This window comes from Dipodomys merriami, unplaced genomic scaffold, assembly GCF_024711535.1.
Source record: "Dipodomys merriami isolate MVZ:Mamm:240054 unplaced genomic scaffold, mDipMer1.0.p SCAF_34, whole genome shotgun sequence".
Lineage (NCBI taxonomy): Eukaryota > Metazoa > Chordata > Mammalia > Rodentia > Heteromyidae > Dipodomys > Dipodomys merriami.
In genome coordinates this window covers 7,011,653-7,025,244 of record NW_027204937.1, presented here as the reverse complement: position 1 = coordinate 7,025,244, position 13,592 = coordinate 7,011,653, and the positions used below count along the sequence as shown (strand labels likewise).

At 45.8% G+C, this 13,592-nt stretch overlaps 1 protein-coding gene across 2 annotated transcripts in view; it reads right to left on the bottom strand.

The window, feature by feature from the left end:
• The window catches only part of Glis1 (GLIS family zinc finger 1), a 195,920-nt gene extending 191,074 nt beyond the window's left edge, over nucleotides 1-4,846 (bottom strand). For both annotated transcript variants that reach the window (XM_069987051.1, XM_069987052.1), the window contains exons 1-2: nucleotides 4,779-4,846; nucleotides 3,522-3,802 (exon numbers count right to left, since the gene is read on the bottom strand). In XM_069987051.1, the coding sequence (XP_069843152.1) occupies nucleotides 3,522-3,777 (256 nt within the window). In that variant the 5' untranslated portion in view covers nucleotides 3,778-3,802; nucleotides 4,779-4,846. The remainder of the gene's footprint in view (nucleotides 1-3,521; nucleotides 3,803-4,778) is intronic.
• Between the last annotated feature and the right edge of the window lie 8,746 nt (nucleotides 4,847-13,592).

Sequence of the window (13,592 nt, the reverse complement as noted above, 5' to 3'; positions counted from 1 at the left end):
AAATGAATCCAGTCTTGGTATATGCTGAAAAGTAGCTGTGAATTCAACAGTGACCATATTATCTGGTCTGGACGGAATCACCTGGTAAACTACAAAGTCTTCCTGACATGGCATAGAGACTAGATACCAATTTCTGAAGATCCAAGACAGAAACAAAAGTTATAAATTTTCTGGAAATGCTTAAAAGCCTTACTATGGATGCTAATTCTCAGTCAGTACATGCATGTGCACGCACACACACACACACACACACACACACACACACACACACACGTAGAAGATACAAGTTGTGGACCCGAATCAAACATTTGTAGCTAGAGGCCTCAGAAACTGCCACTTAACTACTGGGATCTTTGAAAATCCCTGCCCTTTACAAGTTCATCTACACAATGGAGTCACATCAGTGAAACCCAGGGTTTATCCTGTATGTTACAGATACTAAGCACTGCTGCATCTGTTCTGTCAGTAGAGCCTATAAGGTAGGCAGAGCCAGATGAGGGAATGTGTGGGAACACACTGGAAACTGCAAAGTACTGAGCACAGAGAACAGCGTCATCAGGGCATCACCACAAAGCTGTCTGCTGCAGAAAGCCCAGATGTTTACCTTCTTTCCTTGTCAAGACTTATAAAAGCAGGATTGGGTGTTTAATAATAAGAAAGAAAAATGCAGCATCTGGCAATGTGGCCTCCCCAGCTGTTTGGAATCTGGATAAACGGGATTCGGCCATAAACAGATCGTGATTCTTATTGTAAATGATGACAATGTTAGTCCATGACGTCACATCACGCCCAGTGCCTCTCAGTGGGATCAGGAAACACATAGGCTCCAAACACATGATAAACTGCTGGGTTCAAGAACTTATTCCCTTCCCCTGAAAACTGGATCATTTGAAACTTGATTCCAGACTAAGCAATGTGGTCTTCTTGCTGGTCACCAGACAGCAGTGGTCACAAAAGATCTGAAGTATGGCACCTTTCAGGCTCCCCTGGCTACTGCCAACCATTAGTGCCCTCCACATTCAACATTTTAAAAATCAAATTATCTCCCTCCTCAATCTATCACCTTGGCATCCAGTATCATTACCCCAAGCATGGTGACTGCATATAATGTAAATGACCTCCTCTAAATTTCAGTCTATAAAGCATTCTTGCAATTCTTGTTTTATTTATCTTGTGAGGTGGACATTATTCTATCTCATGCAAAATGAAAATTCAGTACATTATAGTCCTAAAAATAAGCAGGTATTGAGTTGTCCTTTCCCATTCTTTATCACCAATGCTCTCATTCATCTTTCCAAGTCTGTCTGAGGACAAATTTTTCATAAATGAAAGAAAATTCCTTGCAGTGTCCCACACATCTTATCACTTCTGGCATACTCAATAAATATGTTTCCATTGGTATTCCTGTTTGTCTGTTTCCAATAAGCCTAAGAACTCGGGGCTAAGTAGTATATATTCATAGGGCTGCATGATCTAGCAACTATTTTTCTATGGGCAGGCAATGAAAGAAGGTTCCATTTCCTCAACAGCATTTCTTTCTAAGAGGGTTACTGAAGTTCTGCCGGAGGTGAAGCTGCTCTTCTATCAGGCCACTTGGCCTGACAGGAAGGAGCATCTCCTACCGTGTCATAGAGCTTAGGTCCCCCAGCACTCATTCTCTAGTTTCTAAACTAGATTATGTCAGAGCTCTAGCTTCCAAAGCCCCTGATCTGCCATGCCTGGAGACTTTCTACAAACTAGAGACATTTCCCACCACAAGCCTCACTCACTTTCCTCATCTTTCAAGTGGTGTGATCTATCCCACCTCAGCCTCACCCAGAGGAAAATAGTAACCAGAGAGACCAGCTTGGAATACAAAGAAAGAGGTTCTTTCTCCCATCCCTCTATTCTCTGCCCTTTCCAAACATAGTCTTGACATAAAGATCTCTATTATAGACCTGGGAGAATGGATAAAAATAATTGAGGTTCAGTAGGAATTGAAGTAGGAAAATCATACACAAATCTTCAGCTGAAAAGTCTCTAACCGCAATGTGAAAGGACAATCATGTTAGAGATAGCATTCCCTAGGGATGTGCAGAACTGACCTTAGATGACAGCGATGAGTTTTTAAACAAACAAAAAAAACATTGCAGGAGGTTATGGGTGTACAAGAGGACTACGTATGAAGACAGGCAAGCCAAAGGACTCATGGCAGCTAACATTGCTCATTATCTTGCTATGCAATCCTCCTCTCCCCCCCGCCCCGCACCACCATCTCATCTCTCTAGTAAGCGATAGTGTGTGTATTCCAGTAAAAACTCAACAGACATTTTTAAAAACATCTGTCCTTCTAAAATAAAAATTACCTTCATGTCTTAGAGAAAAGACTGACATTTCAAACAAGGTAACAAAAAGTGGTTCTCTCCTACCAATTTGGTTTTTGTTGCTTTTAAGAAGAAAACCCCCTGTATGTTTATTTCATTTGATCAGGCCTAGACTGGGAAGCAAGGTACCTGAGTCCTCCAAGGTACTGGGCTATGCCTAAGACATAAAATACTGGCTTTAACTTCCATTGAAATGCCTAGATAGAGAATCAAGATAGGTGTTGATATAATCAAATCCAAGGATTTTGTTTCTCCCAAACGAGAAAAAAAAAAGACAGGGTGTGCAAGGCACCTTAACAATTCCCCCAATTTCTAGTTAATTATCTGTCAGTATGAAACCTATAAATAGCAGCCCAGGAATAGTTAACCCGAGATGAACATGTTCCTGAGAATACTAGCTCCATCCCTAGCTTCACCCATAGATGTTCTGGGCCTGCCTTCCAGTCACTGGAAGTGCCTTCCAGGCACTGCAAAGTGACTTCAGCTCAGAACTACGCTTCAGCAACACTATGTACAGAAAAGTCAGGCTGGATTATGGATTCAGAAACTTTTCCATCAGGAACCTAGAAATCATTCGGCATAATAAATTCCTCACTTGACAGATGGAAAACTGGGGTCCATAGAAGGAAGGGGTCCTACAGAAGGCCTCTGATTTTTGTTATTTAAGATGATGACTATACTTCAAAGTAGGCTTTCAGCTATTCAGAAACAAATATCCAATACAGGAGTCACGACTCCCCCTAACATATAATAAAATTTTGACATTTCACACAGCTTTTATCAGAAACATACAAAGTAAAATTACATAATCTGAGCTTTCTATCCACACATTTCCCCCCCAAAAAACATGCCTATTAAGTTTAAATAGGATACTTCCTAAAGACAGCTTCTTCGCTCGCCTTGAGCTGAAGAGCTGAGGGACAGTGCTCAGACCCAGAGTTCAAGCCCCATGACCAACAACAACAAAAAAAAAGGCAGCTTCTTTTCAGATTGACAAGAGATGTTCCAAAGAACTACAGAGAACTTGGTGGCACTCCGAGAAAAGTTCCACCAAGTTTTCTGAAGGAACTCTACCAAGACAGGAAGTGGTGGCAGAGGTACCAGACAGCCTGAAGCTCTCCATACCACAGCCAGGCATCTTGGTAGGGTTAGACTCACCCTTCCCAGTGGCAACCTTGGACGTGCTGTAGTCTCTGGGACTCCGGGGGCAGAGGAGTTCATGGGTGCGCGATGTTGGCATGGGTGGCCGAGGCAGCAGGTCCCGAGGGCCCACAGCCCCACAGCTGCCTCCACTCACAGTAATCCTGAAGGCCATGTGTGCACTGAGACTGGCAGGCCCAATGCTGGGGCCTGGTGCCCCGGGAGCCTCCTTAGGCCTCTTGTCAGAAAGTGCCTCGGCCACCTCGCAATGCATGATGTGGAATCAGAGCGTGCTGCTTCTGTGGAAGGGACATTAACACAAGAGTTTTAGAAAGTAGATCCCTGTATCTCTGAGATCAAGGTCTGGGCAGGTCACTGATAAGTCGTCATTTCTAAAATAGGTGAACACCAACTGCCACATCTACTGCAGCCTGCACCCCACTAGACCCCACGCACAACTCTTAGTGTGTTCAGGAGCAGCTCTCCCTGCTGTCTAGACCCTGTTGACCCGCAGGGTCCTCCGAGCCCTCCCATCCAAATTCTCCTTGGCCGAGATCAGCCCTCTTCCGACGAATGGTGAAACTGGGGCCTGGCCTGGAAAGGAATGTCTGTCCGGCGTCCCGTACCGGTGGAGGACCAGAGTTCCCCGAGCAGGCTTTCGGGCGATGCGGTGGAGATGGCCGGCCAGGGCGGGTGACTGGCTGCGCTCCTCCAGCGGGCCTGGGCCCGGGCTGCGCGCCGACGCCGCGGGCCGCGCACGCAGGGGTCCTGGACATGGACCTTTCAAGACTCGCGCCGGAGACCTTTCCTGCCGCCCCTCCCCCCCAAGACAGGGAAAACGGAAGTATGAGGATGGGCACTCACCCATCCAGCGCACCCCAAGACCAGCACATTTGCACGCGCCTCAGGGAAAATGAGCCCATCGCGTGCGCCTCCGGTCGCGGGCCAGGTCCTCAAGTCCCGTGCGCACCGGCTCCCACGCACACCACACACCGCCTCGCAGTGCGCACTCGGAGACTCAGCGTGCCACACGCGTTCATTCACCAAGCGCGAACAGCCGCGGAGTCTCACGCTGCGCCACACGCGCTCGGCGCACCGGAGCCTCGGCCTTCCCATCACCCCCCTCCGCTCTCCGCCCCCGGAGCAAGGGCCCTGGTGCCCTCAAACTTTCCCCTCGAGGCTCCCCGCGCCATCCACAGCCCCCCCGGATTCAGACGCCGCTGGGACGCCAGCCGCGGGTCCCTTTCTCAGGCCGCGGACCGCGCCCCTTCTCACCTCGCAGCGAGCGCTGCGGCTCGCGGGGCGCACGGCTCGGCGCGCCTCCTCTGGCGCCGCAGCCCCCGCCGCCGCCGCCGCTGCCGCCGCCGCCGCCGCAGCCCCCGCCGCCGCGTCCTGCGGGGCGGCACCCTCGGGGGTGGGGCGGGCCCCGCCGTGCCCGACAGCCACCTGAGCCACTAGCTCGCCGGGACCGCCCGGCTGAGGCCAATCGCGGCGCGAGGGCGGGGCCTCCTCGCCTGGGGGCTTGGGCGGGGCCGACGCGGGGCTGAATGTGGAGTTTGACAGGAGGCGGCCGGCTCCCGAGAGCACAGAGAGAGGTCCGCAGAGCGCGGCCGCGGAACCCGGCGGGATGGAGGGCAGGCGGGAAGGTACCGTGCCGGGCGGGCGAGCCCGCTGAGTGCCTGCAGAGCCCGGCTTCGTCCTCACCCTTCACAGTGGCTTCGGGCAGGATCCGTCCCTTCTCCCGCTCCAGTTTTACCCCCTGTCAAAGGGGACCGGTGATAACGACTCACACTGAGGTAACTGCTGCTAAAGTTTTCTCAAAAGAATCCAACGGGCTCACTAGAGAACAAGCAGATTTCAGGGCGAGTCTGCAGCAAAGCTGCGGCCCAGGCCTCGGCCCGCTGTCGGGTTTTGCTGGTACATGTGCGCTGGTATTGGGACTTGAACTCAAGACCTCGCGCTCTTCCGTGGCGTTTTCTGCTCAGGGCTAGCACTCCACCGCTTGAGCCGCACGCAGCTCCACTCCCCCTTTGTGGTTTTTTGTTTTGTTTTTGGTTTGTGGTGTTTTTCACTGGAAAGGGCCCACCCCGTCAGGAGAGGGTCTCAAAACTCCTTCCCCTGTCTATGTGGGGCTCCCCAGCCTCCTGCCTCCCCTTCCTCCCAGACATTAGTGTCACTGGGGCCCTGCCCAAGGTGTAGAGGGATTGGTGGGTAATGAATAAGGCGTCACTGTGACTCTCTGAACCTCAGTTTGCTTATGATGAGAGTGTTCACCCAGGTCCGGGTTACTGAAGGATTGGAGGCTCAAAATGATCTCTTCATGCCATTTACACTCCCCCCGTATATTGTTTGCTAATGATCTGGACCCGCTCCAACAGTCCTACCTAGCTTCACACTTGGAGGCTGGCTTGTTTAGTTGGGGCTGAAATTGAAGGAAAAAAAAAAAAAAAACTGGAGCTCCTGCCTCCTGAACAAAGTGTCGGGTTCACTCAGCCAGATTCCACACAGAATAAGATACCCCAGCACTCACAGAATTGTAGGAAACCAGGATTTTAGAAGCATGTTTCATTTCCTATAATTTATTAAAGATAGCATTTTACAGAAAGCAATTATGACAGAGGGGGAGTAAAAAAAAAGAGCAATAATGGTAGGAACTTGCAGTTTTATTTAAACTCATCCCTATGTTCAGAGGAGAGCTGATGTGACTGGCCCACAGCAATGTGGTGGGGTGTGGCAGGGCAGGCTTGGGAACCCAGCTTCCTAACTCCCACTCGAGGGCTTCTGTCTGGAGTTGGGAATTGTTGCTACTTGTATGGCAGAAGTGGGTGAGGGAGAAAGGAGCAAGAGTAGCTCATCCACCTTACAACTAGCCACATATAACTACACACATACAAGGTCTCTCCCTCTCCCTCTCCCTGTGTAGGTGTTAGCTTTGCTGCCCATGGGCCATATGGCTTTAGGAATCATAATTTCAACCAGACCTCAGTTTCCCTCTCAAAACACAACCAGTTCTGGGTCATTTCTGCCTTTGCTCCAGAGCTGAGTCTCCTGCTCTCCATTCCCCCTTCTCCACACCCCCTTATACAGAGAGAGAGAGAGAGAGAGAGAGAGAGAGAGAGAGAGAGAGAGAGAGAGAGAGAGAGAGAGAGAGAGAGCACTGTACATTTAGTTGGAATTAAGAGTCTCACAGACATTTCTGCTCAGACTGCTTTCGAACCAGAATCCTCAGATCTCAGCCTCCTGAGTAGCTAGGATTACAGGCATGAGCCACTGATGCCTGTCTGGGATTCTATTTTTTTTAAAAATGCTAAACTGAATCACTTAACCAACTGGACATGAAAGCAGAAGCACTCTAAATCTTCATTGCAGTAAATACTTACTCAGTTATGAATGACTACCTAACCTGGGCCAGGCCCTAGCTCTGAGCTAGGGACCCTGAGACCCTAACATTCCCTCAGTGAACTCACAGTGCACCCTGTTGGAATAGATGGGCTTTGGGTGCCTGGTAAAGCCATGAGAAGGTTAATTTTCTCAAAAGACCTCCTCTTATATGGCAGGGCCACTTTGGGGTGTACAGAATTCAGAGGCTAGATGTGTGTGTATGTGAGTTTTTTCCTAGAAGGAAACACAAGACATGGGGAAGGCCTGCACTTTTTATACCTTTCTGAACTGCCTTGCTATTCTTTGCCTTGTTTTTATTTTTTGTTTTGTTTGGAATATTGGGAGTTTTAATCCAGAGACTGCTGCAAGTGAGGCAAGCACTCATCACTTAAGCCATGGCTACTGTATTTTCTACCACAACCTACAATACTCTCTCTCTTTGAACAAGGGTTATTTGAGCAGCAGAATTATAGACTATATTTTTTCTTTATACTTTTGGTATTAAAATAAAAATATGTTGGCAATAACAAAACAACAGCAAACTGAGCCTACTCCTCACTTCTCTTTCTTTCTTTCTTTTTTTTGTCAGTCCTGGGGCTTGAACTCAGGGCCTGGGCACTGTCCCTGAGCTGCTTTTGCTCAAGGCTAGCACTCTGCCACTTGAGTCATAGTGCCACTTCTGGTTCTTTCTATTTATGTGATACTGAGGAATCGAACCCAGGGTTTTATGCATGTTTGGCAAGCACTCTACCAGTAAGCCACATCCCTAGCCTATACTCCTCACTTTAGCAGGGTAAACAAAAACGTGCTTTTTACACTAACCATGTTCCAGGGTACTCTTTGACATTCCAGTCTATTTACTGGATATCTGCATCTGAATCCATCTCTCAAAACAAATATCACTTTTTCTTCTCTTTGCTCTTCACTCTGGTGTCCATTGCTGAGTGCCCTTCCCTTGGTCCTTAGCCACATTCCACAAATCAGAACTCTGACAGCTGTCCTAGGCATAATCTGCTTAGGTTTATAAATCTACCTAACAAAACTCTTCTTCTGGTGCCAGGCCCCAGTGGCTCACACCTGAAATCCTAGCTACTCAGGACTGAGGCTGAGATCTCAGGCAGTTCAAAGCCAGCCCAGGCAGGAAAGTCTAGGAGACTCTTATCTCCCATACTCTACTCAGAAAAGGCCAGAAGTGGCTCTGTGGCTTAAGTGGTAGAGTGCTAGGCTTGAACAAAAGCAGCTCAGGAACAGCTCCCAGACTCTGAGTTCACGTCCCAGGACCAGCACAAAACAAAACAAAAACAAACAAAAAACCCTCTCTGCCTCCTCACTGCATTTCTCCAAGCTATACACAGTTCTACTTCCTCCTCTTCCCCTTCTCTTTCTTCCTCCTTCCTGGCTATCCATGTTTTTTTCTCCCAATCAGTATCTACAGTGTTGATCTGACCATGGTTAAACTCCTGATTAAACCTGATTAAACAGCTCCTAATGATCATGTAACCAAGAACATTTTCTGACCCCACTCTCAGTCCTTCCCTATGTTCCAAGTACTGTAGAACAGTTTTCATCTCCTAGAAGCCAGAACATACAATGATGCCTTCAGAGCCTTATGCTTGGTATTTCCTATGCTAACACTTTTGCCTTGTATCCATCTTGCCTACTCCTGCCTATGAGTCATTTAATACCCAGCTCAAGTGTCACTTTCCCCCAGAAGCCTCTGAATCCCTTGGCTAGAATTATCTTCTGTCCAGAGGTGTAAGGACATACTCAGCAAATGGCTGAGACAAAAATAGGTATTTGTGTGTCTAAGGTCTCCTCTATGCTGAAGACATGAAGAAGGAGAAGGAATGGAAATGGTAGCTTTTGCACTGCTCACTCTGCTCTAATTCTTGCAGCAAGAAACTAGTTAACTGGTTAACTAGTTAACTAGTTCACTGGAGTGCCTACTATGTGCCAGGTATAATAGCTATCACTGCCCATATGTGATCTCACTGAATGCTGACAGGACCTCTGAGATAAAGAAGTTAATATATACCTTCATTTTTTTAAGGCAAGGAAATAAATCTTGCAAATTTAATGATTTACCAAGGTTCTCATGTCTTCCTCACATATGTTTAATAAGTGCCCAACCATTTATTGAAGAAAGAAGTCTCTTCAACAAATATTAGGACAACTGAATATCCACATGAAAAAGAATGAAGCTGGAACCCTATTTCACATCATGTACAAAGAGCAACTTAGAATGAACCAACAGCCTAAATATTAGAATAAAAAAATATAAAAAGACATGGAAGAAAATATTGGGTAAATATTCTTTTCTTTGAATTTGACAATGTATTTTTTGATATGACATTATGAAGTGCAGCAACGAAAGAAAAATATGTAAGTTGGACTTCAGCAAAAAATTTAAACTTTTCTGTAGCAATGGACATTAACATGATAGTTAAAAGGCAACCTAGCCAGGTATGGGTCTATGTATCTGTAATTCCAGCTACTCAAGAGGATGATGTGGGAGGATTGTTTGACCACCAAAAATTCAAAGGCAGCCTTGCCTCAAGAAAAATAAGAAAAAAAGAAAAAGAAGCCAGGGGTCAGAGGCTCATGCCTATAATCCTAGCTACTCGGCAGGCTGAGATATGAATATCACAGTTGGAAGCCAGTCTAGTCAGGAACCTCCATGAGATTCTAACCTCTAACCTCTATGTACCAGCAATAAACAAGGGCTGAGTGTGGTAGAGTGCCTGCCTAGCAAACACAAGGCCCTGAATTCAATCCCTAGTACCACAAAAATAAAAATAAAAAATACCCTAGTAAAAGAAATAAAATGTTTAAGTATTATTTATAGAAGTTCTAGAAGCCAGGCACCAGTGGCTCACACCTGTAATCCTAGCTACTCAGGAGGCTGATATCTGAGGATCACAGTTCAAAGCCAGCCTGGGCAGAAAAGTCTGTGAGACTCTTATCCCCAATAAACCTCTCAGAGAACAGAAAGTGGTAGAGTGCTGGTCTTGAGCTGAAGAACTGAGGGACACAGCCCAGGCCCAGAGTTCACACCCCATGACCGACAAAAAAAAAAAAAAAAAAAAAAAAAAAAGATTCAGTGTTATTATTATAACACTTTATTACAGACTAATCTACAGATTCAATAAAATGAAAATCCCAGAAGGATATTCTGGAGAAAATATTAAGCCAGCACTGAAATTCATTTGGAAAAGCAAGGGGACCACAATAGCTTAAACAATTAAAAAAATTTGATGGAATCACTGTGTGATTTTAAAACTCACTACAAAGCTATAATAATCAAGAGTATGGTGTTGGCAAAAGGATATAAACCCAGGCCAATAAAACAGAACAGAGTCCAGAAACAGGCCATCATACTATCCAACAGATTTTGTCAAAAGCAAAGGATAATCTATAGTCCTTTGCCAAACTATGTTGGAACAGTGCACAGGCATACACAAGAAAATAAATAAAAAGGAGTCTTGATTTGTGTCACACATGCTATATAACTTTTAACTCAAAATGGATCAAAATAAAAAACACAAAACTTTGAGAAGAAAATCTTTGTGACCTGAGTAAAGTATAATCAGATGATGTTAGAAATACAATACTTCTAACAAATGCAAATCCAGTACCTTTAAAATGACTAAAATTAATAAAATAACACTATCATATGCTGGCAAGGATATAGAGCAACTAGAATTTTTCATCTACTATTATTTGAAGTGCAATAAGGTATAATAATCACTTTGTATTTCATTTTGGTGGATTTTTTTGGTCAGGTAAAGACCTTTTTTTTTTTTTTTTTGCCAGTCCTGGGGCTTGAACTTAGGGGCCTAGATGCTGTCTCTGAGCTTCTTTTGCTCAATGCTATGCTAGGACTGTACCACTTGAGCCACAGAATGACTTCTGCTTTTTCTGTTTTATGTGGTACTGAGGAATCAAACCCAGGGCTTCATGCATGCTAGGCAAGCACTCTACCACTAAGCCACATTCCCAGCCCATTCATTTTGTTTTGGCTTCCACTTGCTAGCCTAGATACATTTTGGAAAATAGTTTGCTATTTTTCTATAGAATCCATCATGACCAGGTGCTGGTAGCTCACTCCTATTAATACTAGCTACTCAGGAGGCTGAGATCTGAGGATCACAGTTTGAAGCCAGTCCAGACAGAGAAGTCCAAGAGACTCTTATCTCCAGTTAACCACCACAAAGTTGGAAGTGGAACTGTGGCTCAAGTGGTAGAGCACCAGTTCTGAATAAAAAAAAATTAAGACATAGTACCTAGGTCCTGAGCTCAAGCCCTAGCACCAGCACACACACACACACACACACACACACACACACACACACACACACACACACACACGCACGCACGCACGCACGCGCGCGCGCGCACACCGTCTGCAAACCAGGTAGGTATTAACCAGACAATGATTCTTTCTAGAACCTTGATTCTTGGACTTCTGAGCCTCTAGAACTAAAGAAATGTTTTTTTGGCTAAGCAACCCAGTTGACAGCAGACCAGGCGACATAAGATGAACCTGATAGAATACTGCTTAGCAATAAATGAATGACTACTGATGTACATTATGACATGATGAATCTCACATTATTTTAAGTAAGAGAAATCAGACTCAAAAGATTCCATTTATGTGACCTTCTAGAAAAGCCAAAACTATATAGAAAAGATCAGAGATTGCCAGTAGTTAAGGGCTGGGCAAGGTTTGATTATGAATGACTGAGGGAATTTGGTGGAAAAGGGCACTGACTGAACTGTTCAGTATCTTGATTGTGGTAGTGTTTATAGGACTCTATGCATTTTCCAAAAAGGGATCTCTCTCTGTCTCTGTCTGGGTCTGTCTGTCTGTCTCTCTCTCTCTCTCTCTCTCTCTCTCTCTCTCTCTCTCTCTCTATATATATATATATATATATATATATATATTATATGTGTGTGTGTGTGTATTATGAAGTTCACTGTATGTAAGTTCAAAACAAAATACTAAGTCAACTTGGTTATTTCTAGAAGTGGAGACTCTTTTGAATGGTTAATCACTGCACTGTAGAAATGAAGAATGTAGCAAAGTGGCTTAGGAAGCCAAGTTCTACTGACTCATTTCCTATTTCTCATCTTTCTCTTCTCCCCATCCAATGCTTTCTTATAAGAATGACGACAACACCAAACTAGGATTCCCAGAGACTATCTTAAGGTCCTTTCTCCCTCCCCACCCCCTCTTCAGACACCCAAGGCCAGACACTCCTCTCTTCAGTGCCTGCTACTACTGTTTCCTCTCTCCACTTCCACTGCCACCCATCTCTAGACTATACCAGCATTTCATCTAATGCCCCTGCCTCCAGCCCAGCCCCTCCTGTCCATTCTCCTTCCTGCCTCCAGCCCAGCCCCTCCTGTCCATTCTCCTTCCTGCTGAGTGACCATCCTGAACCACTGATTCACTATTGCTCTCCTTGCATAAAGTCTGCTCAGTGGCTCTGAGATCCTGAGGGGACAGGAATTGTGTATTTGTCACTCTGCTATGTGATATGCCTGCAGAATGCCCTTCCACACTAAGAGAAGAATGGTCAAATAAATGCATCATCCATTTATAAAATAGAAGGAGGGTCAGGTCATTTAAAACATCCTTGAGAGAGGTCAGAGTACAATGACAGAGTGTAAAGAGGAAGCACCAAGGGTGGCATCCTTGAGCTTTCTGCCTTTTCATCCAACAATTGAATGTTTCCCATGCACCAGGCACTGTTCAGGGTTCCAGAGAGTTACAGAGCTTCTATCTGATGGTGTACACATATTCAGCTAATTGCATATATGAGAGCATGATCACAAGAAGACCCTAAGAAAGAAATGCTCTATGCTGAGAGCGGATGTAAAGTAGGGAGCCTGAGCCCATTTCAAGAGCCATGGCAGGCTTTCCTGGGGAGGCTATGATTAAACAGAACCTCAGATGATGAGGGTGATGGCTTGTAGAGTTGAGCTTAGCTTTCCAGCCAGATAGAGATACATGTGCAAATCCCTAAAATCAGAGGAACTAGGATCCCTTTCAAGTGGCCAAAGGGCAGTGCGTCTGAGGCAGTAGAGTTGGGGCTGGAGGACACCAAGTAAGACTGGGGAAGGGAATGGATAAGATCTAAAGGCAACTAAGGATTTTTAGGTTGGAGACAGACATCATCCTGTGTGTGTGTGTGTGTGTGTGTGTGTGTGTGTGTGTGCGCACGCGCACGCATGCACACACACGCACAGGCACAAGTGTATATATATAAATTTTGTTTCTGTTTTTTGATGCTGGTACCCATGGCTTAAAATCAGGGCCTCATACTTTCTAAGCTTTCTTACTACTTAGGTCACATCCCCAGTTCAGTTATTTACTGATTATCCAAAGCTAGAGTCATGGAGTCACAGACTGGCTTTGAACCACAATCCTCCAGGTCTCAGCCTCTCAAATAGACAGGATTACATGTATGAGCCACCAATGCCCAGCTAGATCAGATCTTAAAATAATACTCCAGGGGCTGGGAAAGTGGCTCAGTGGTAGAGTGCTTGCCTTGCATGCATGTGATTCTGGGTTTGATTCCTCAGCACCATATAAGCAGAAAGCCAGAGTGGTGCTGTGGCGCAAGTGGTAGAGCACTAGCCTTGAGCTAAAGAGCTGAGGGACAGCACCCAGGCCCAGAGTTCAGGCCCCACGACCAAAATAAT